Source organism: Anolis sagrei, chromosome 2, assembly GCF_037176765.1.
Source record: "Anolis sagrei isolate rAnoSag1 chromosome 2, rAnoSag1.mat, whole genome shotgun sequence".
NCBI lineage: Eukaryota > Metazoa > Chordata > Lepidosauria > Squamata > Dactyloidae > Anolis > Anolis sagrei.
Genome location: NC_090022.1, coordinates 20,668,081 through 20,692,943, shown reverse-complemented (window position 1 = coordinate 20,692,943; position 24,863 = coordinate 20,668,081). Strand labels below are relative to the sequence as shown.

General features: G+C 41.4%; 1 protein-coding gene across 1 annotated transcript in view; it reads right to left on the bottom strand.

Moving 5' to 3' along the window:
• Positions 1 to 4,577, bottom strand: part of LOC132765197 (protein Bouncer-like) — a 31,114-nt gene extending 26,537 nt beyond the window's left edge. The window contains exon 1 of the mRNA XM_060759419.2: positions 4,427 to 4,577. Within this exon, the coding sequence (XP_060615402.2) occupies positions 4,427 to 4,478 (52 nt within the window). The 5' untranslated portion in view covers positions 4,479 to 4,577. The remainder of the gene's footprint in view (positions 1 to 4,426) is intronic.
• Between the last annotated feature and the right edge of the window lie 20,286 nt (positions 4,578 to 24,863).

Here is a 24,863-nt window from a genome sequence, read left to right as displayed (position 1 = left end):
CCGCAGTTAGCCCCAGCTTCTGCCACACTAGCAGTTTGAAAACATGCAAATGCGAGTAGATCAAAAGGTACCACTCCAGTGGGAAGGTAATGGCGCGCCATGCAGTCATGTTGGCCACATGATCTAGGAGGTGTCTACGGACAACACCAGCTCTTTGGCTTAGAAATGGTGATGAGCACCAACAGTCACAGTCAGGCATGACTGGACTTAATGTCAGGGGACAACCTTTACCTTTACCTATATGGCAATGTGAACTCTGGTAACCAGTTCAAAGAAGATATTGTGGGCTTTTCTGCCTTGATATTCTGGGTTATGTGGCTGTGTGGAAGGGCCCTGTGAATTCTTTTTTCATAGACTACTGTATGCGCAGACATGGGGCCCTTCCACGCAGTCCTATATCAAGGCAGAAAATCCCACAATATCTGCTTTGAACTGGGTTATCTAAGTCCGTACTCAGATAATGTGGGATTTTCTGCCTTAATATGCTGGAATATAGGGCTGTGTGGAAGGGCCCATGGTCTATGGAAGTTTATGCTACCAACTTTGTTCTCTCTCCAAGGCCTAACAAGATGCCTTTGTGTATGGCTAAGGTAAATTGCAGAACTGAAGGGTAGGAATCAGAATCCTAGAGTTGGAAGAGATCCCATGGGCCATCCAGCCCATCCTTTTTCTGCCATGCAGGAACACACAATCAAAGCACTCCTGGCAGATGGCCATCCAGACTCTGTGCATCTTCCCCTATGAACCAGTGTGGACTCTAAGGTCTGCCGGGGAGGTCCTTCTCTTGCTCCTACCACCGTCACAAGCACGGTTGGTGGGGACGAGGGAGACAGCCTTCTCGGTAGTTGTCCCCTAACTTTGGAACACCCTCCCAAGGGATATTAGTCAAGCTCCTTCACTGTCCTCCTTTACAATAAGTAAAAAACCTGGATGTTCCTGCTTGCATTTGAGGCCACCTAGTCTCTAGTTATAAATGCCCAGTCTCTAGGTTCCCTAATACTGTATTATTTCACACTCTGCACTTCATCCAATACCCAGCTCTATGATACACTATTTGCACTATCCCATACCTAGCCCTTTTATAGCCTGATCATGCCCATTGCATTACTGGCAATTGGGTTATTGAGTACTGTTTTGATTGAGGTTAATACTGCTGTTTTATATTCCGATGTTTTATTTAATTGTGTTTTATCTGTATTGTTATATTTTATTTGTCCTTATTCTAATTCTGTTTTTGCTTTGAAGGATTGCTTGGATTTGTATTAGTTTTTTGCGGGCATTTTGCCCCTTATGTAAGCTGCCACAAGTCCCTCCAGGGAGATAGTGGTGTGGTATAAGAATAACATTTAATAATAATAATAATAATAATAATAATAATAATAATAAGACTGCCACAAATACATCGCTTTGATCTCTTGTCCTCCAGACTAAAAATAACAAGAACGTGTGCAAGGGCCAGGGGGAGTGGGGGAAAAGTGGGCCTCTTTAGGCAGACCAAATCTTCTCCAGCATACTTGGCTATGCATCTTCTTATCTATTTGGTGCACACTTAGGTTAGTGATGTTACCCCTCTCGTGAGTGATGTTTACCCTGTTTGAGATTTTCCAATTTTTTGAGACTGTACAATATCCCATTAGGCTTGTCAGTCATTTATGATGAGGCTCTTGGGAATATAACAAACATCTTAGCCATACTCTTAAGCCTTAACACGCCCAGGAGACTCCAAATGTTTCTCACTTTGCTTCTGAACCCTGCAAGATTCATGTGACTCTCTTGAACAGTCTGAGAGTTTCTCAAGCCTTGGAGTGGAGCAAGGCAGCATCAGGGAAAGAATTCCTCTGCACAGACAGAAATTAGTAACAGAGGAGGAGATCCGAGTGGGAGGTGAATTAAAGGAGGGGTTTCTTCAAGCCCAAGAGACTAAGTGGCCTTTGGAATGCATTGTTCCTTTTGAGTGGCCATAGGAATGTCTAGAAGGTTGCAACTGACGTTGATATAACGGACATTAGAGAACAGAGAGAAATTATTTGCTCTTTCAAATGGTCACACATTTTCACCGAAATACCTTGATAAAAAGGCACATGCAAAGATCCAGTCTGTATTAGTACAACCCATGCCCACCAACATTTCATAGATAAAAACCCAGATGTGTGAACAAGCAACAAATGATGAAGAGCACACCAGCTAAGATGAACTACAGAAGTTTGCTTTTGTCTCAGTCTATTGGGAAGGGTTGAATTGCACACCCTCTTTGCCTGTGCTGAGTAAACTCAGTGCAAAGTTCTTTTGCACTTTGAACACGGTTTGCAGCAATTGAAGTAAGCTGGGGACAAAGGAGGGCAGTGAGAAGAAACTGGGACATTTTGAAAGCAGTTGGAAAAGTGGGATAGCAAAGAATTAATGAGGACTGTCCCTCTTGAATTGGGATATTTAGAAGGTCTAATATCCACTTTGGTCAATATTCATATCAATAGTTCACAGAAGTTAGTTCGCAGAAGTTTTGTTCAATAGTTCACAGAAGTTTTGTTTCTTTCGTGTCAGGAGCGACTTGAGAAACTGCAAGTCACTTCTGGTGTGAGAGAATTGGCCATCTCTAAGGACATTGCCCAGGGGATGCCTGGATGTTTGATGTTTTACCATCCTTGTGGGAGGCTTCTCTCCTGTCCCCGCATGGGGAGCTGGAGCTGACAGAGGAAGCTCAACCCACTCTCCCCATATTCAACTGACCTGTCAGTCAGCAGTCCTACCAGCACAAAGGTTTAACCCATTGTGCCATGTTAAGGTAAGTCAATAAAATGCTTTAATTTTACTCCCATCCCAAATGATATGGTACCTTAATAAGCTAATATGATTTAATTGACAGTTTTATGTTACTATTGTTTTATGTTAAGTTTTCATGTTTCGTAAGACATTTAATTTTGCAATGAATGTTGGAAACCACTTTGAGTCCTCCCAAGGTTGAGAAAAGTGGTATATAAATGAATAAATAATAACACAATTAGAAAAGAAATGAATGCAGTTATTAATTGAAGTATTTCTGCCCCAAATCTCCCTCCTGGCTATGATAATACAGACAGCTAAAATCATACTGAAATCATTACTTGAGTTACTGTATGCCTACCTACTCTGTGGGAGATAGGATGGCTTCACAACCACAACAAACCTGTAAACCGTTATTAAGGTTTTCCAGCAAGACGTTTTGTGTGCATTTAGCCATCCAAAGCTATTATAGGATCCACAAGGAAGGAGACCACCCAGTTTCTCAAAAGCTTTTTTTAGGAAAAAGTTTCAAAAACGAAATAAGAGAGAAAAGTATACTTTAGTGGTAAAAATTCAGAAGGCTGGAATTAGGGATTCAGACACGACTCTGAGTCAATGTCATGTTGGCAGTACAGAGTTTTAAAATTTTTCCATCATGTACTATTTCAAAAGCGAGCAAAGAGAGAGATATTAATTGCTTCTTTTATGGAAAACATGTCCCTTGATTATTTTATAATTTATGATGTATTTCTAGAATGTTGAGATTCTCTCATCCTGGATATTCCACAGATATATAAACCCCAGGGCCAGTCAACACCTCCCAACAAAGGATTCCCCCAGGTGGTAAGAAGCCAGATTTTGAAGTTGCAAGGCCATTCATTGCTAATCAAGCTGGCCAATTGCAATATTCACATCTGACCCCTACAGATATATAAACCCCAGGGCCAGTAAACACCTCCCAACAAAGGATTCCCCCAGGCAATAAGAAGCCAGGTTTTGAAGCTGCAAGGCCATTCATTGCTAATCAAGCTGGCCAATTGCAATATTCACATCTGACCCCTACAGATATATAAACCCCAGGGCCAGTAAACACTTGCAACAAAGGATTCCCCCAGGCCGTAAGAACCCAGGGTTTGAAGTTGCAAGGCCATTCATTGCTAATCAAGCTGACCAATTGCAACATCCACACTTGCCCCCAACAGACAATATTTCTTTCTCCCACCCTGGACATTCCACAGATATATAAACCTCACTTGCCTAGTTTCCAACAGACCTCTCAACCTCTGAGGATGCCTGCCATAGATGCAGGCGAAACGTCAGGAGAGAATGCTTCTGGAACAGCCATACAGCTCGGAAAACTCACAACAACCCAATGTTGAGATTGTCTGAGCAGATTTCTTTATTGTTGCTATTATAACAGGGGTGACTTTATAGATGTATTTCGTTCTTAAACGCAACTAGCCGTCCCATAAACATTTTGAAATAAAGTAATCCATCCATAAATCAGAATAATGCATTGAGTTAACAGCAATGTTCTAAGCCAAAGGTGTGGCAAAGAGAAGCCACCATTTTCCAACCAGAGAGAGAAGATCAAAAAGAAATAAAATTCATTTTTAAAAACCGAAGAGAGAAAGAAAAGTCATAGCAACTGAATGATCTATCTTACCGACACTGATGCAAGCAAGAATCACAGCAGAGAGGACTAGAAGCTTGCCCATAGTGAAGTTGTTGTGCTGAGAGAGTGAGAGGGGAATTGTATTACTCCAAAAGGAACAATCCCAAGAGTTATTTGCAGTGAAAGGGGGTTTATCCCTTCTGCTCTATTTATATACACACCACATGTGCTCCACCTACTTGTGGATGGGTTGCCTCTGTGGGTGGGTCTCACTGGAGTAAACAGCCAGCCTTTGGGGGCATAGGAGCTCCAGAGGCAAAAAATAGACAGAGGGACAGAGTGAGTCAGGGAGAGGGAGGGCTGTGTTTGTGTAAAGACCAAGAGGCCAGTGTGAAGGACAGAAATACCAACATGCAGGAGGGAGCATTGCTGTTCTTCCTTCCTCAACAGGGAACAGTTGGAATTGGGATATAGCTTTCAGGCACTGAAACCCTTGCTCTTCTTTCCTTAAGTGTTTTTTCATCTTTGATATATGAAATAGTTTATAAGCTTTGAAAGCTGTCAATGTATTTCCATTCTTTGGGCTGGGCTGACCTAGGAAAAGTTGATGTTTTTGTAATAATGGGCTTTCAAGTCATTTCCAATTTTCAGTAACCCCAGAGTGAATTCTCTATTATGCAGTTCTCTTGGCAAGATTTATTTGACTTTGCTTTCCTATGAAACTTAATCCCCTTCTACACTGCCATATAATCCTAATTAAAAAGGTAAAGCTTTTCCTGACATTAAGTCTAGTCGTGTCCAACTATTGGGGTTGGTGCTCATCTCCATTTCTAAACTGAAGAGCTGCCGTTGTCCATAGACGCCTCCAAGGTCTTGTGGCCAGCATGGAGCACCATCGCCTTCCCGCCTGAGCGGTACCTATTGATTGACTCATATTTGCATGTTTTTGAACTGCTAGGTTGGCAGAAGCTGGGGCTAACAACTAGAGCTCACCCACTCCCCTGACTCGAACCACCGATCTTTCAGGCATCAAGTTCAGCAGCTCAGCATGGAGCACTGTCGCCTTCCCGCCTGAGTGGTACCTATTGATCTACTCACATTTGCATGTTTTTGAACTGTTAGGTTGGCAGAAGCTGAGGCTAACAACTGGAGCTCACCCACTCCTCTGACTCGAACCACCGACCTTTCAGGCATCAGCAGCCATTGGGGGCTCCATAATTCCTATTATCAAACCAAATTAATCCACACTATTTGCTTTGAATTGGTTTATATGAGTCTACACTGCCATATTATCCAGTTCAAAGCAGATAACCTGGATACAACAGTGTAAAGGGGGCCTGAGAGAGTGTGACACACCCAAGGTCCCCCAGTAGGTTTCCATGAAAAAGTGGACAATTAGACTCTATTCTCTCAACACTAATCCGACATTTAGGCCCCTTCTGCAATTCCATTTAATCCAGATTATCAAAGAAGATAATCCACATAATCTGCTTTAAACTGGATTATATAAGTCTACACTGCTTTATAATGTAATTCAAAGCAGATAATATGGATTTTATATAGCAGTGTAGAAGGGGCCTTTGCCCACATGTGTCAAACTCAAGACTGAACACGGCCTTCCATGTCATTGTATGTGGCCCTCCAGATGCTGAACTATAATTCCTGTATTCCACATCATTAGATGTCATGACTAGAGCTGATGGGAGTTGGGATATAGTAACATCTGGAAGGCTGCACTATGTAAAAGAAATACAGTTGGCCCTCTCTGTCCATGGATTCAACAGCCCTTTGGATCCATAAGGATGAGGCAACCATAAGGATGACATGACTCTCGATGCAAATGGGTTTGACACCCCTGACTTAAACTAATACACCATGCTGACTCAATGTCGATTCAACAGCAATATCAGCATGACACAAGAAACATTCCTGTGAATGACAATAAATAAATAAATTGTAAGGTACACCAGGAGTATGTCAGTTGTTTTTGTACGAGCTTTGAACTCTTACAGAAGCCCTGGACAGCTTGTCTAGTATGAGGGATTCTGGGAGTTGATGTCCAAAATAATTCAGATACTCAAAGTCTGAGAATTGCTTTTCATCAAAGTTGTGTACTAGGGTCATTATTGCCACTATGTGAATGATACTATGCAGGACACAGATCTACATTAGCATCATGGCATTGCCACTCAGTTGAGCTGCTCTAGCTACAATGGCAGTGCGTGTTTGTGTGTGTTTGTGTTATTCCTTCCTTTTCTGCAAACTGTGAAGGCATCTCAGCATATACTCACACTGTAGAATTAATGCAGTTTGAAACTACTTTAACAGCCATAGCTCAATGCTATTGAATCTTGGGAGCTGTAGTTTGATGAGGCACCAACATCTTTGACAGAGAAGACTAAGGACCTTATAAAACTGCTGTTATTCTGTAGCAGGGGTCCTCAATCTATGGCCCAGGGGCCGGATACGGCTCCCCAAGGTCTCCGCTCAGGGTCAACCTAAGTCTGAAACGATTTGAAAGCACACAACAACAACCTTATCTCATCAGTCAAAAGCAGGCCCACACTTCCCATTGAAATACTAATAAATTTATATTTGTTAAAATGGTTCTTCATTTTAATTATTGTATTGTCTTTAAGTGTTTTTTGCATTACAAATGAGATATGTGCAGTGTGCATAGGAATTCATTCATGTTTTTTAAAAATTATAATCTGGGCCTCCAACAGTTTGAGGGACTGTGACCTGGCCCTCTGTTTAAAAAGTTTGAGGACACCTGTTTTATAGTATTGAGCCTTGGCACTTTAATTCTACTAAAGTAAAGGTAAAGTTTTCCCCTTGACATTAAGTCTAGTTGAGTCCAACTTCGAGGGGTAGTGCTCATACCCATTTCTAAGACAAAGAGCCGGCATTGACCGTAGACACCTCCAAGGTCATGTGGCCAGCATGACTGCATGGAGTGCCGTTACTTTCCCATTGAAGTAGTACCTATTGATCTACTCACATTTGCATGCTTTCAAACTGCTAGGTTGGCAGAAGCTGGGGCTAATAATGGGAGCTCACCCATCCCACAGATTCAAACCGCCAACCTTCCAGTCAGCAAGCTCTGCAGCTTAGTGGTTTAACCCGCTGTGCCACCATGACCCCCATTAATTCTACTGCGTTGTTCTAAAAACCAAATTAGGATTTAGCTTGAGGTCCTACATCAAGGAAACAGTATAATTTCACACTTACCGAATTAGATGAAGTATGCGCAGGCAAATAAGAGATGCAAAAATACAAAATGACATTGCAGATGTACATAATCTAATGGCATCCCAATATCCAGTGAGAGAACATGTTTTACTTCAACTAAATATAAATGCTACATCATGTCCTTAAGATAAAAATAGAAAATACAACCACATGCATTAGGAAACTTACATATGTGTAAGTGTTCTGTCACTGTTAGAACACTACTGTTGGAATTTAGCAGCCATGGCAACATCCTATGCAACCCTGGAATTTACAGTTTAGGAAGAAATACTTAAATTTCTCAACCAAAGAGCTCTTGAAACTCAGGCCCCCTCTACACAGCCATATAATCCAGTTTCTGAATCCAGGTCATCTGCTTTGAACTGAATTACATGACAGTGTAGACATTATAAGGCGAGATTATAGGACAGTATAGATCCAGTCCCAATGAATTCCACAGAATGTTTCCATCAAAATAAAGGCTCTGGAGCCCCTGGTAGCGCTATGGGTTAAACCCTTGTGCTAGCAGGACTGCTGACCGACAGGTCAACGGTTTGAATCCAGGGAGAGTGGGTTGAGCTCCCTCTGTCAGTTCCAGCTCCCTGTGCGGGGACATGGGAGAAGCCTCCCACAAGGATGGTAAAACATCAAACATCCGGGTGTCCCCTGGGCAACGTCCTTGCAGACGGACAATTCTCTCACACCAGAAGTGACTTGCAATTTCTCAAGTGGCTCCTGACACACACACACACAAATTAAGGCTGCCCTATATTCCAGTTTTAGAATGCAAATTAACTGCACTGATCTGGATTACAGGGCCGTATAGACAGATATAATCCACATTCTGAAACTCGATTACCATGTAGTGTAGATCCAGCTAAAGTAGAATAATTGCACTAGCACAGCTCAGTGTCATAAAGCCATAAGTCACTCACAGGATAACAGAAAACAGTAAGTAAGTAAAGTAAGTAAAAGGAAAATAGCATTGGATCTGTCAAAGCTTTCTCAACAGCATTACCAAAAATGTACATGAATTTATAAAAGTTTTGCCCTGCTGGCAGATGGACAATGATGCAGAGGGAGCGGTGTAGGCTCTCTTGCAAGGGAGTGCCATAGCCTCAAAAGTTCCCTCCGGATGAAATAAATACAATGCCAGGAAGGGTGCTTTCTTTGGAAAAACAACAGAGGAAAACTATTAATCCCAGAATCATCTTTTTCTCCACCCAATCCCCCCATGCCTGTTATTTGCTAAATTTGAAAGAGACGGGAGAATGTTCAATCAGGTTTCTATCTTCTTGTCTTGTTACACTCTGAACCAGATCTTTGCAAAGTTTCTTTTGTGGAACTAATGTTTCCCGGCTCCTCTACCCTAGCCTAGCCAGAGTCCATATCAGTTGTTCAATAGGTTCATTACAGAGTTTGGGAAAATAGCAAATTTTTCCAAACTCTGTAATGAACCTATTATTATTATTATTATTATTATTATTAAAGTGTTTTGATTATACTATGTAATCCATTTTTTGTTCCTGGGTTATAAATGTCATTTTCTAATTGGTTCTATCATTAAAACATGGAAAAAGCTTATCCTGTAGCACATTTTGCTATTGTTTTTCAATCACTATCTCATCAAGTCTCAACCAATCCAATATAGTTTGTGGCAGACACAAAAATGAAGTTTCTGGAGTAAAACAACTATTTTCAAAGTAAGTACTGAAGAATTAAACAGGAATAACAATTTCAAACCAGGAACTGATTTTTTTCCTAATTTTGTTACATAGTGTTAGCTATTACATAATTTTAGTTTTACAATATATATAATATGATGGCTAGACGATGTTACTGGAAATCGGATGACAATGGAGATTACATGTTTTATTGTCTTTTATATAGATTCAGCACCTTGGACAACCCATTTAAAATCTGGACTTAATAGCCAGAGAAGGTCCATTGCCAATTGCCCAGGGAACTATCAATTGACATGGTAGTTTCTGAAGACAGTCCCCAATTAGATTATTGTTCAGCCAAAATGGATTTGTGATTGTAATAAAAAGAGACAGTTCATAATATTGCAGGATCCAGTTGTAGTTCCAATATACCATAGTTCTAGGCACTCACTGCTTAGGACAGATCAGAGGTGTCAAATTGATTTTCATCAAGGTTCACATCAGCCTTAATAGTTGCCTTCAAAGGGCCATTGTATCCAAGGATGAAGAATCTGTGGATACAGAGGACCAACTATACTTTTTCTACATAGTGGTGTATGCGCTTTAGTTTTTACCCAGTTTTGGTCTTGAGATGTTACCAAATCACTTTTGATTATCTGCCATGTAGATGGTGGATAATGGGAACTGCAACTCAACAGCACTTGAGGCTTTGAGGTTGGGGAAATGTTAGATATCTTGTTTCTAAATTGAAACCCCACTCTCCTGACAAAACGGAACAAACTTCAGCCCTCCAGATGTTCCTGTATCACAAATACCATCCACTCTAGTCACAATGCTGAAAAACAACAACAACAACAACAATCTTTATTTGTACCCCGCCACCATCTCCCCGAAGAGGACTCAGGGCAGCTAACATGCAGCCAAACCCAAAATTACAGTACAGCAAAATAAAATACAAAGAAGCAAAAATAACATCAAAATAAAATATATGAAATAACAAAATAAAATAAACAGTTACAAAATAACATGATAGAGAAATAGAACACAGTGGGCGGGCCAAATGCACTAGGATAAAATTGATAAACACCTGGATGAGATAAGTGGTGGAAGAATGTGTTTCTGAGGGAGGAGCTCAAAAGGTATGAACAATGGGGTTAGACCTTCACTAAGGGCGGGGGAAAGTGTATCATGAGGATGGAAACTGTAGCTGGAACAGACAAAATATGGAATATATGTTCACTCGCCAAAGGCACATTGGAAGAGCCAAGATTTTAGGTCTTTCTTAAAGGCTGCCAGGGTAGGGGCTTGCCTAATCTCACTAGGTAGCGAGGTCCAAAGCTGAGGGGCCACAGTGGAGAAGGCTCTCTCCCTCGTTCTCATAAGTCGTACTTGTGATAAAGGTGGGGGTGAAAGGGGGGCCTCCCCAGAGGATTGGAGAGGTCATGCAGGTAGGTTTATGGTAGGAGATGTGGTTATGAAGGTAGGCGGCTCCCATAATCATAACCTTTTGGCCAGAGTGATATCAATGCAGCTGACACTCAGCCAGCTGCGCCACAATCCCGGTTTTTGTGGACCACTGCTTTAGTGCTTGTGGCTGTGAAGAAAAGCTGTGTAATCATAGATGCCCTTTCAGACCACAGAATGATATCATTATGTTTCCACTGCAAGCACCATGGTACCATTCTGGTGCCATGGTGCCATGGTGCCATCCTGGGATTTGAAGTTGAGGAGAAGGATTCTCTCCCAAAGTTCCAGCAGCTCTTCAAATTACAAAAATTAAGATTCCAAAGGATGGAACTATGGAATCTAAAATGGGATAATAGGGCTTTAATTCTGTAGTGTGAACAGGCTCCAATTCAGGTGAGGACTGTCAGACACAGATAGGTAAATTTTAACACATTTCTTCCCTCTCCCTCCGAGTTTTGTTTTATATGTGAAAATTAAGGACAACTGAGGTGATTCTCTCTTCTCCGGGAACTAATAATACAGTGATGGTGAAGGGAATGACTAAACATTTGCTGGCCTTTTATTATGCCCAGAATCTGTTGCCTATGGTGGCTTCCTCATGCTAATGAACAAAGCACCTTGGGAAAGCTTCAGCCCATTGCAGGGGATCTAAATACCTGTAGATTGAATCAGAAAAGGTTTAAGTTGTTCTTCAGGTATTGTTGGAGCCAGTTGGTCCATGCACTAGCAGGAGGTCAACCAGAGTACAGGTTGTAAATAGCGATGAGAAGGACAGATAGTTCCTTCAAAACTAGGTGGAGTCCAGACCTTTCTCTCTAACTTAAGCCTTCTGCATTTTTGGTTCAAGAGTTCAATTCTTTTCACCTTTGTTTCTTGAAGTATGTTTGGGAAAGGATTCTTTCTCATAAATGGGTGAATTTACTTTTGTTTGAACCTTCAACTTCACACTGAGTCACTCCACTGTTCTTGCTGAGACACTGTCCAACTTGGCTTGTAACTTGATATAAAGTTTCTGGCTTTTGGAGGAGATGAGATAAGAGATAAAGAGCAGAGAGAAAAAGTTGTGAAAGATCCAAATCACATGTCTCAAACTCAAGGTCCATTAGCTGAATACAGTCCGCCACTATCATTTTATGTGGCCCTCCAGATGCTGGCTTACAACTCCTGTATTCTTCATGGAGTCTGATCTGACCATGGTGGTTCACGCCTTAGTTACCTCTAGATTGGACTATTGCAATGCACTCTACATGGGGCTACCTTTGAAGACGGCCTGGAAACTTCAATTGGTCCAACATTTGGCAGCCAAACTGCTACAGGGAGTGGCAAAAAGGTTATGAGTTCGAAGCCAGCCCGGGTTGGAGTGGGTTTCCAACCAATTGTGTAGCCCGTTGTCGACCTTTGCAACCCGAAAGACAGTTGCATCTGTCAAGTAGGAAAATAAGGTACCACCTTAAAGTGTGGGGAGGCTAACTTAACTGATTTATGAGGCCATAAAGACTTCAGCAAAAATCATGCGGGGAATGCGGAAGTACTTCATCAGTGTTGCAGATGGACGATGAAAGCGACAGCTCCCCTGGCGGCCAGAAAAAAGTTAAATAGCCTCTGTCTGTCTGTATATGTTGTATGTCAAAATTGGCATTGAATGTTTGTCATATATGTGTACATTGTGATCCGCCCTGAGTCCCCTGCAGGGTGAGAAGGGCGGAATATCAAAGCTGTAAATAAATAAATAAATAAATAAAGCTGTAAATAAATAAATAAATTTATTTACAGCTTTGTCAAAGCTGTAAATAAATAAATAAATAAATAAAAACAAAAATATGGTCCACAGCCTTACCATTAATACACCATTTCCCTGAAACCATGCGGCAATGAGAGCGACTGGTCTCGCAAAATCTTCTTATAGTGCCAAGGCAACAGGGATGTTGGGAGGGGAGAGGCTGACTACCCACGAAAGATTATTACTACCGCATCAGCTCTAGATTATTAAATATGGTTTTCTGTGGGTGAACAGACGGCAACTACTAGATGGCATATGTTCTGTATCAGAAACTAGAGCTGATGTGGTCTATCCAATGCAATTTTCTGAATCAGCATTCCAAATAACCAAACCAAATCTAAAGTTGACCAAAAACCGATTTGTAACCCTTTTGGTACTAATGTTGGAAAGTGGTCCCTGGTCAAAGTGGTCCCTGGTCAAGTGGCCCCTTTTCAAGTGGTCCCTGGTCAAAAAAAGGTTGGAAACCACTGCACTAAAAGAAATGCATCAATCGAGAAATTTCGTTTCTTGGAATCAGTGGTTTCTGCTTTGCCTCATCACTGCAATGTGTTAGAGGACTTTGTTACACAAAGGAGGCAAACTGGCATTGAAATTGTTGACCTTTTACATGAGAAGACAGACACCAAATAGGGAACTGCTGGTATATCTCTGCATGGTGTGTAGTAGATCAGTTTTATTAATGTTTATATGGTTGGCTCTCCACATTAAATTGAGGTTTAATTTTTGCAGATTTGATTGTTCATGAATTTCATTAAAATGTTATTGGCATATAGTTTCAATTTGTGTTGTTTTTAAATATGTTGCTAACTGCCTTGAAAGTAGGATATAAATGGATCAAATACAAATGAATGAATTAGCTACAGTACAATAGTCATAACCACAAAGGAGATGTTCCTGAACATTGTGCCAGTACATGGGACCATCAATAATTGCAAGCACTATTATTTCAACGAGATAAATGAATTAAATGAATAGGTGCCAAAAGATGGTGTGACTTGTGAGGCCCAAAGTAAATAACCTAAAACTATGGATTCGTCAAACTGCATATATTGTTTCTGTGGGTGCATATGTGTGTTTTGCTCTGGAATAACTAATTAACTAATTAATGAGATCTTGGGGGGGGGGTTGTCCAACTGTCTATGATGGAAATAGCAACCTTCTCAAGCCCCCACTAGTTATATGTTGAGTATATAATTCAGATTGATTACTGTATTGTATATGTGTGTATTGGTATGCAATTTTACCTTAACTCTTTGTTGTGGGAGGAGCTACAGACCATGCGATCAGAACTGGGCTTGTTCAGGATTCAGACTCCATTTTAGAACACTTCAGTTTAGACTTTAGTAAGAACTGTATGCTTCAAACTTCAATGCAGGAACACTATGCTGTACAGAAGCCTTTGGACTCCTTTTTAGATCTCAGACTCCATTGGACTTTCAGTCTAGACAGAGACTCTGTCTGACTCTCCAAACAGAGAGATGCTTTGGACTTTGGACTATTGATTCTACGAAAGATGCCCTGTGTTACCTATACAGAGAAATCATTTCAAATCCTATCTGTAACTGAATTGATATGCAAAGTATCCATCCCTCTCCGAAAACTCTATCCTAGCCATATCTCACCTGTTCATGCTCAGCATTATTTTTTAAATTGTAATTATTACATTTGGCCCAGCCATAGGTTTTTAAACGTCGTTGTGTTACTGTTAATGTTTATTGCTTATCTTCTGTTATGAGTTTTATTTTATTGTTGTATTACTGTTGTTATTGCTTTTATTAGTGATGTATTGTAGGCTCGGCCTCATGTAAGCCGCACCGAGTCCCTTGGGTAGATGGTAGCGGGGTATAAATAAAGTTTTATTATTATATTATTATTATAAGTACCTGTATACTGAATACATGAAGTTTGTGAGTAAACCAACTATGTTTACTCAAGTAAACTAGGTTTACTCAAGTTTGTGAATAAACAAACAAGCATTTGGGCAGTAAGCAGGACAAGAAACAAACACGGATTAAGTGCAGTTGTTATTTGATGCTGGAATGGACTGGACCATGCTTTTGGATCATGTGATTTTAATGTTTATATTAATATGTTTTTCATCCCTTGATTTAATGTTTTAATGTAGTTATGTTTTCTGATTTAATTGATAGTTTTATGTTACTGTTGTTTTATGTTAGGTTTTCATGTTTTGTAAGGTATTGAATTTTGTCATTAATACGTTGGAAACCACTTTGAGTCATCCCGTCCCGTTCCCCCCCCCCCCCCCCGGGGGGGGGCCCCTAAAAGTTCAAAAACATATCTAGGCTCATCAGTTTAACAGCTGAGAAGTATGATTGCCTTGCATGATTGCCATTTCCTCAAAAGGCTATGAGTCTTAACAGTTCATTCCTTTCCCCCCCTTTTTACCAAGAGGTTATGGCATCTCCGCCCACCCCCCACCCCCACCCCCCAAAAAAGGCTATGATTTCTAACAAGGTCATGCCTTTCCAAAGATCATAAAAATCTCCCAAAGATTATGGAGATTTACATTTTCCAAAAGTCCAATAGTTACAATTCCAATGATTTGTCACCCTTCCTCTGCTTGCAAATTGATTGCTGAAAAATAATATTTGGGAGAAAAGGAAAGTTTATTGCACTCCCGATTGCCAGCATTCCCCAGTGTTTAAGAGGTGCCAATTTTAGCAGCACATGTTTTGACAAGCAAGTGGGAACAGACAGATCATTTTGTTTCTATGTTTAATGAAACATCACTCTGTATTAGATAACATCTACTCTTTCTTGTAATACAGGGCGTAAGGAGGTAGCAAATCCCACTTTGGTGTGGCTTATTTTTAAAAAGCTTGCGGTGTCTGATACAGCATTTCTGCAGCCAGGAACCATGAAAGCTCCTGCAGTCATAGATATAAGCTTAAGATATTTCTTACGGTGACACACGTCTTGATGGTGCCCAATTTGGATTACTATACCAGGCAGGCCCATAGCCAGGATTTCGGTTTTTTTTTTGGGGGGGGGGGCTGATTTTTTTCAGGGGGGGTTTCGGGGGGGGCTGAGTTTCGGGGGGGGGCTGAGTCTGAGTGAAAGAGGGTCTAGCCTAGCAAACCTTTTGTATCATTACCCCAATACCCCCATGCATATGGGATATATTGAGTATGGTGATCAGATCATGATATGAATAAACATAACAGTTTAAATAATGCACCCGTAAGGCCTTTTCGCGAACCACCATGAGAATTTCAGGGGGGGGGGGGCGAAGCCTCCTGAGCCCCCCCCCCCCCCCCCCCCCCCCCCCCGGCTACATGCCTGATACCAGGTGTTTGTGGCTCTATTGTAGAGGAAGAAACTGGCCAAACCACCTCTGAGTGTTCCTCGCCTAAGAAAACTATGTAATTTGGCAGGCGACTTGAATGCTTTCACACACACAACAGGTTGTATGGCACTGGTTCTGGAAACTGTGCCAAAACTTCACTGGGTCTAAAAATGCTACAGCCAGAATGCAGATTGGGGCCAGTAACAGGAAGCACATACAGTAAAGTCTCGCTTATCCAACACAAACGAGCTGGCAGAATGTTGGATAAGCGAAAATGTTAGATAATAAGGAGGGATTAAGGAAAAGCCTATTAAACATCTAATTACATTATGATTTTATAAATTAAGCACCAAAACATCATGTTTTACAATAAATCGACAGAAAAAAAAGGTCCGTGCCCCACCTATCTCTGCAATTGCATCACCTTCTATGAACCAGCCTGAACTCTAAGATCTTCCAGGGAGGCCCTCCTTTCGCTCCCACCACTGTCACAAGTACGGTTGGTGGGGACGAGAGAGAGGGCCATCTCAGTGGTGGCCCCCCGTCTCTGGAATACCCTCCCCAGAGAAATTAGACAGGCCCCATCCCTCCCCTCCTTTCGTAAGAGCTTGAAGACCTGGTGGTTTCAAAAGGCCTTTGAGAATGACTAGCCCTAGACATTGCTCTATATGGCCTTATTCTTCCTACCAATTACCCAGGTCACTTCCTCTAATAGGACCCGGAAATGAACAGCCACAGACTCTGCTATAGCACTGGACTTAAATCCTGGACCCCCTAGAATTATTGAGCTTGCACTAATCTCGGCCCGGCCTTTTAAATTGCCTTGAACAGGCAGGATTGCTTTTAATATATATGTGTTATGGCAACAATTTTTATGCTTATATTGTTTTGTTAATCTTATGGTTATGTTGTTTACTCTCTATGTATTGATGACATTACTTGGAAACCGCTCTGAGTCCCCCCGGGGAGATAGAGCGGTATATAAATAAAGTTTTATTATATATATATTTATAAAGTAATTCAATACACAATAATGTTATGTAGTAATTACTGTATTTATGAATTTAGCACCAAAACATCACAATGTATTGAAACAGCTGTGGATCTGGGTGGGAGGCATACTACGTTGGATAATACATTGGATGAGCGAAGGTTGGATAATTTATTTTTTATTTATTTACTTTATTTGTATACCGCAGTTTCTCAGCCCGTAGGCGACTCAACAGGAGCAAAAATTCAATGCTAACAACATACAAACTATTTAAAACAATTAACACCATAATATACTAAGTAATTACACATCAATAAACAACTCATTAGAATCTCGTAACTAGAATCATGATCCAACTCGTCATCCGTAATTCCGTTTTCCTATATTCATTGCACTGCTTATCCAAACGCCTGTTCAATTAGCCAGGTTTTCAGTTTTCTTCGAAACACCATTAATGAGGGGGCCAATCTAATGTCCATGGGACGGGCGTTCCACAGCCGAGGGGCCACCACTGAGAAGGCCCTGTCCCTCATCCCCGCCAAACGTGCCTGTGATGCAGGCGGGATCGAGAGCAGGGCCTCCCCAGAAGATCTTAAAGTCCTGGTGGGTTCATAGGCGGAGATGCGTTTGGATAGGTAACTTGGGCCAGAACTGTTTAGGGCTTTATAGGCCAATGCCAGCACTTTGAATTGTGCCCGGTAGCAAATTGGTAGCCAGTGGAGCTGGCACAGCAGAGGAGTTGTATGCTCCCTGAGTGCCGCTCCTGTTAGTATCATGGCTGCTGAACGTTGAACCAATTGAAGCTTCCGAGCAGTCTTCAAAGGCAACCCCACATAGAGAGCGTTGCAGTAGTCTAAACGGGATGTAACCAGAGCGTGGACTACTGTGGCCAAGTCAGACTTCCCAAGGATAAGCGAGACTCTACTGTAACTACCTTTCTGAAACAGCTTACTGGCTACCTGTTTGTTGCTGGGATCAATGGAAAGTACTGGTTATGACCTGTTAAGCTTAAACCCAATTGAAAGACCCTATTGTCCTTTACGAACTTACCAGAGTCTAAAGATGATCGAGGGAGGGGTTTATCTCTGCCTTTCCATCATAATAGAGCCCTTAGATAAGGACATGGGAGAGAGCCACCAGGCACTAGAACTTCCTGGCTGAGAATTCTTAACACACTTCCTTAAACTGCCAATTCCAGTATTCCATAAGAAGTTATTTCAATTCAAGTAGTATCAAATTATCAACATTGTACAATATGTAATAGTCCATGTTCTCAACCAAGATTCCCAAAGTTGCTATTAAACCTAAATCAAGACTGCCTGATGCAATAGTTCCCTCCTCCAACTTTTGGTATTTTGAGTAAAGAAAGGGTGATGGTCAAGAGTTTCCAGATCTTGGTTCAATCATTCATCAGAATGAAGACAGCCGTCAACAAATTAGAAGAAGACTAGGGACTTTAGGGACTTGTTTGGCCCTCCCTAAACTACAAACCCCAGAATTCTGCAGGAGCAGCAACCAGATTTAATGCTCAAGTGGATGAAGTAGTAAGTCTGGGAACCAGAGAGAACTCTACAGGATCCCCAAGCATCAAGATATATAATTGATTATTTAAGTTAGGATTTAAGTCAACTTCTGAGGATGCCTGCCATAGATGCAGGCAAAACATCAGGAGAGAATGCTTCTGGAACATGGCCATACAGCCCAAAAAACTTACAACAACCCAGTGATTCCAGCCATGAAAGCATTCGACAATACATTAAGTTAGGATTGCCCCCTCCAGCAGATTTCTTATTTCTATGTATAATTGTGAAAATTGGGCAGGGAAGAAAGCTGGCAGGAAGAAAATCATCTTATCTGAAATATGGTTCATAAGAATATTTATTTATTTATTTATGATATTTATAGCCCACCTTTCTCAGCCATATGGATACTCAAGGCGGGTTATAGGCTGGCACAATTCCATGCCATACATTCACAAAAGAGCAATTAAAAACATTCAACATAACAATATAAAAACATATATAAAAGCCAATAAAACATGTAATCTCTGGTGTCATCCTGTTAATATCGATTTCCAGTAACATCGTCTAGCCAATCCGAGTTCATCAGTCATAGTTTCATGATATCTCTTCCGCTGTATTCTCAAACGCTTGCTCAAAGATCCAAGTTTTCACCTTTTTTCGGAAGTTCAGGAGGGAGGGGGCTGATCTAATATCCCTGGCGAGGGAGTTCCATAGCCAGGGGGCCATAGCCAGGGGGCCACCACTGAAAAGGCCCTGTCCCTTGTCCCCGCCAATTGTGCTTGTGATGTGGGTGGGATCAAGAGCAGGGCTTCCCCAGATGATCTTAAGCTCCTAGAGGATTCATAGGAGGAGATACATTCGGACAGGTAAGCTGGGCCAAATAGTTATGCAGTTACCATGTAGTGGAAGCTCATTCCTTGGAGGCTTTTAAACAGAGGTTAGATGGCTATCTGTCAGGGGTACTTTGATTGTGCTTTGCCTGCATGGCAGGGGGTTGGACTGGATGGCCCATGTGGAGTCTTCCAACTGTATTCAACTTCAACTTAGGCGATCCCTCGTTGGACGTGGAAGATGGTCTTCCATTATGGTTTCCTTGTGGGTCCGCATGTGGCTGTGGAGCCCTATTCTTGCTCTGCATCTTCTTCCGCAGTGTGGGTATTGGTTTCCAGGTGGAAGGCGGTCCCGGTCGGGGTTGGCTTGATGTGCCTTCCTCCTGGCATGTTTCTCTCTTTCACCCTCCACTCATGCCTCCTCAAATTCTGCAGCACTGCTGGTCACAGCTGACCTCCAGCTGGAGTGGTCAAGGGCCAGGGCTTCCCAGTTCTCAGTGTGTATGCCTGAGTTTTTGAAGTTGGCTTTGAGCCCATCTTTAAATCTCTTTTTCTGTCCATTTTCCATTTTCCATTCTTAAGTTCAGAGTAGAGCAACTGCTTTGGGAGACGGTGGTCAGGCATCCGGACAACGTGGCCGGCCCAGCGGAGTTGATGTTGGAGAACCATCACTTCAATGTTGGTGGTCTTTGCTTCTTCCAGTACACTGACGTTTGTCTGCTTGTATTATTCTATGATTCTCTGCATTTCTAAAAAGACAAATAAATAAATGGGTTATAGAGCAAATGAACCCTGAACTCTCTCTAGAACCCAAGAAGACTAAACCAAGGCTGTCGTACTTTGGACATATCATAAAAAGATATAAGTCTCTAGAAAATACAAGGCTTGGTATGGTAGAAGGCAACAGGAAAAGAGAAAAACAACATTCCTGATAGATAGAATCACTCAAGGAAGCTGCTGCTTTGAATTGACAAGACCTGAACAGGACAATAATAGAGTGAGTTGAATGTCTCTCATTCATAGGGTTGCCAGAAGCTGAAGTCAACTTGACAGCAGTTAACAGCAGCAACAAACCTTATACTTGGATAGTCTCAATCAAGGAATCCATAGCAATGAATTTGAAAGTCCTGAGCAGAGGGGCTGATGTAAGAATGATTTGGAGAGCTTTCATTCATAGGACTGGCCTAAGTCAAAGTCAACTTGATAGCAGTCAACAGCAGCAACAAGAAAGAAACGAAGAGAGGAGACATCCATATTTGGTTAAACAGTCCTTTTGCTGATGTCTTTGGAGAAACCAACAGCGAAAAGGGCAGGTGGCACGAAAGAGGTATTTGAGAACCAAGCCCTATGATACAGCCCCACCTGTTTAAGTTTACTGGACAGAGACTCACAACAAAGATGTACATCATGTATTTCTCGTACTTCAAAACCCGCCCAATAAAGTGGGAACTGACAATGCTGGATTGATGCATAGGCAAAGTAAACTTACAGGGCACACCTAAAAGGTAGAAGAATGGGAGAACATCGCTTGCCAACATTTCTGCTGAAACCACAAGACTGTATCGTCATAGAATCATAGAGTTGGAAGAGACCTCATAGGTCATCCAGTCCATCCCCCTGCCAAGAAGCAGGAAAATTGCATTCAAAGCACCCCCGACAGATGGCCATCTTGCCTCTGCTTAAAAGCTTCCAAAGAAGGAGTTTCCACTACACTCGGAGGCAGAGAGTTCCACTGCTGAACAGCTCTCACAGTTAAGAAGTTCTTCCTAATGTTCAGGAGGAATCTCCTTTCCTTAGTTTGAAACCATTTTTCCATGTCCTAGTCTCCAGGGCAGCAGAAAACAATCTGGCTCCCTCCTCCCTATGACTTCCCCTCACATATTTATATATGGCTGTCATGTCTCCTCTCATCATGGGAATTATAGTTTGAAGTGCTGGCCTTAGCCTATAAAACCCTATACGGCTCCAGCCCAGCTTACCTGTCTGAATTAGGCCTGGGTAACAATGGAAAAATTTGTTTCTAAAATCGATTTGTATTTGGGGTTTTTTTTTGTTTCGATATTTAAAATAATTACAAAATTTTCCCTTAAAAAAGTTCGATATTTACGAAATTTCGTAAATGTGAAAAAAATTACAAAACATTAACGAATCGATTTCCGAAACAATAACGAATCGATTCGTTAATGGCGGACGCGACCGCGAAATACGCTAAAAAACCTCCAAAAACTTCTGAAGCTTCCCTCTCCCTCTGTTGTTGACTGTTGGTGTGATATTATAATTTTTTTTCACTAATTAAACAAAAAACTTGCCCCAGACATGCGGAAATAATAACGAAACGACCTCAGAACAATAACGAAACGAATACAATAACGAAATACGAAGCATTTACAAAACGTGTTTAAAAATTCGTTTTTTTAAAAAATTGCTCCAGAATGGTTCGTTATCGTTTTGTAATTGAAAAAATTAACGAATTATTAACGAATTACAAATTAACGAAACGAAACCGCCCAGCTCTAGTCTGAATGTATCTCCCTCTATGTCCTGCCTTGTAGCTTAAGATTGCCTGGGGAGACCCTGCTCTCAGTCCTGCCAGCCTCGCAAGTGCGCTTGGTGGGGACAAGGGACAAGGCCTTCTTGGCGGTGACCCCACGCCTGTGAAACTCACTCTCCAGGTCAGCTTCTTCCCTCCTTTCTTTTAGGAAGAAGGTTAAATCATGGCTCTGGGATCAGGCCTTTGGACAGCAAACATGACAGCACCTTGGATGTTGAACCGGACTGAAATTGGCTATATGTTTTTAATGTGCTCTTTAACTTAATGTTTTATTTACTGTTTAAACTGTTGCTATTTGTGTTTATATTTGTATTATATTGAGGCTTCAAATTGTGGCCGGTTTGTAAGCTGCCCTGAGTCTCGTCCCCCCTTCCGGGGGGTTGAGAAGGGCAGGATAGAAATATTGGAAATAAATAAATAAATAGGTCTTTAACCTTTTCTGACAAAGAATCTGGATGCCTCTCCAAACTACAGCTTCCATGATTCCCTAGCATTGGGCAAAGTAGTTAAAGTGATGTCAAACCTTGTAGTCTTTCATGACATACTTGATTGACTTCTTCTGTGCTTTTCTTGTGTCAGCAGACAAGATCTTTTTCTTAGATAGGCCTTTGATTGCTAACTGGCTGTGCCAAGGAGCCTTGTGAATGGAGTGTGCTGTTCTTTTACCTTTGCTGGAATGTTTTAAATATGTTTTAATCTGTTTTAAGTTGATGTTTAATTGTGTGCTGCTAATGTTTTTCTAGCTGTACTTTCTTGTAAGCCAGCTGAGGTCCTCTTACGGAGCAAGGGAAGATATAAATTAAAACAATAGAACAAAGAAACCATACTATATTAAACAATGCTGATTTCCTTTGACAGCTGCTGGGAATAATCCTTAGCTTCTTTACAGACAATCTCCAAAGCTGTAGCTAGAAACCCAAAACATGGAAACACAAGGGATCAGACCCAGCAACAAACATATCTACTCTGTCAACAATGTTATAGGGTCTAATAATAACATGGCCCAACAAAAAACAAACTTTTTTTTCTTTGTGACTTGATTTCTAGGTCTGTTGCTGAGGTTATTTTGGGCTCAGGTTCAGAAAATTGCATTGGATAGACTGCATCAGCTGGAGTTTCTTTGATATGGTTATTATAATTCTCTATGGGTGAGCAGATGAGTGGTAGATAACATACGCTCTGTATATTAAAAACTATAGAGGAAAAGTGGTGTTATTTTTTTAATTGGTAGGTCAAATATACCCAGAAACAGGGCTAACAACTGAGGCATCAAAATGTGTGTTGGCCAGTGTAATTGTACCCACAACAGGATTGGGCAAGGTTGGATTTTCAGTTATAAGCACTTTTTTCCCCAGACACACAATTAGTCATAAAAGGATCTGCTTTTTCAGGGCTTGTGTAACTCGAGTTTATTTTTTCCCTTTTATAGGTGGGGCCCTAAACAAGTTAAAGGCACCATGTGATCTTGGAAGCTAAGCAGGGCCAGCCCTGGTTAGTACCTGGATGGGAGGCCACCAATGAATATCAGATGTTGTGGGCTACATTTCAGAGGAAGGGCCGGGCTTTAGCACAGCAGGTTAATCGCCAGCTGCAGTAAATCTTGCCAGCCGAAAGGTTGACAGTTCGAAGCCTGCATCAGGGTGAGCTCCTAGTCTTTATCCCAGCTTCTGGCTACCTTTTCATTACTATCTCATCCTGAGTTTTATCATTTTATGTTATGCATTTGGTCCTCCCACTGTGTTTGATTTTCTATTATGTTATTTTGTACTATTTATTTTATTTGATTGCTTTATTTTATTGTGATGTTATTTTGTTGTTTATATTTTATGTTGCTGTAATGTATTGCTGGGCTTGGCTCATGTAAGCCGCTCCAAGTCCCCTTTGGGGAGATGGTGGCGGGGTATAAATAAAGATGATGATGATGATGATTATTATTATTATCCTGCAGTTTTGAAAACAGCAATGTGAGTAGATAAATAGGTACCACTTAAGCGGGGAGGTATTTAAGGTACCCATAAGAAAATGCCAGAAAAATGCCAGGGATTCAATCAAGGAGGAAGTTCATGAACAAAATGCTTCAGCAGGGAAAGTGGAGTGACAGTACCCCCTGTGACCAGAACCAAGCACAGCCTCCAAGATGCCGAAGATGGGAAAGCCTATATATACCTCTATATCTATGTCCAGTTGTCTGTCTTGTCAGTGTATAATGGCATTGAGTGTTTGCCATATATATGTTCTCTCATCCACTCTGAGTTCTCTTCGGGGTGAGAAGGACGGAATATAAATACTGTAAATAAATCAATAAACAAGTAAATAAGGAACTAGAAAAACCAGCTCTGAAGAACTATGAAAAATTCATAGGGTTGCCATAAGTTGACAGGCAATTTTAAGGCATACACACACACATTCCTTTGATAAACTTTGATGCTAAATTCTTCATCTCCGCCTGCTACCATATGCTGACAAACACCATCTTCTCTGTTCATCGACAGGAAAGGCAGCAGACAGAGAAGTATCATAAATGCAGATCTTGTGTCCAGTTTTTCGGCTTCCACAGCTATGACTTCTCTCTTTCCCAAAAGCTTTTCAGCCACTTCTCCTTTCTCACGGACAGTGCAAATTTTCCTTTTTGTTTCTTCAAGCCCTGCTGTTATCCTTTTGGCTAGAGAGCACAGGCCTAGTGTTGATCAAAACAAGATGATATTCTAGAGGAGTGCTATTCAAAGGAGTGGTCCCTGGATCAATGGCTACCAAAAGGGACCTGTTGTCTTTCCACATCAAATAACCCAAGAGGTTATTCTAGTAGTCTCTTGCCTCTGTGACATCCTTTTTAGGAAAGGATGGCAGGAAATCACTTTTTTGGACAGCTCCATCATCCACAATTGAGAGGAGGCACTGCCAATAAGTAACAACTCATATGCTTTAGCATCGGAGTCGGCAATGTGCAGTGCTCTGGAAGTCCAGGGGTCAGAAATAATAATTGGTTTTTGTTTTTCTCTCTATCCCTGTAAGAGGTGAGGGGTTGCCACATTTGGGGGGGGGCAGTGGGTTAAATCCTGCTGTTAGCCCTAGCTCCTGCCAATCTAGCAGTTAGAAAACATGCAAATATGAGTAGATCAATAGGTACCGTTCCAGCAGGAAAAG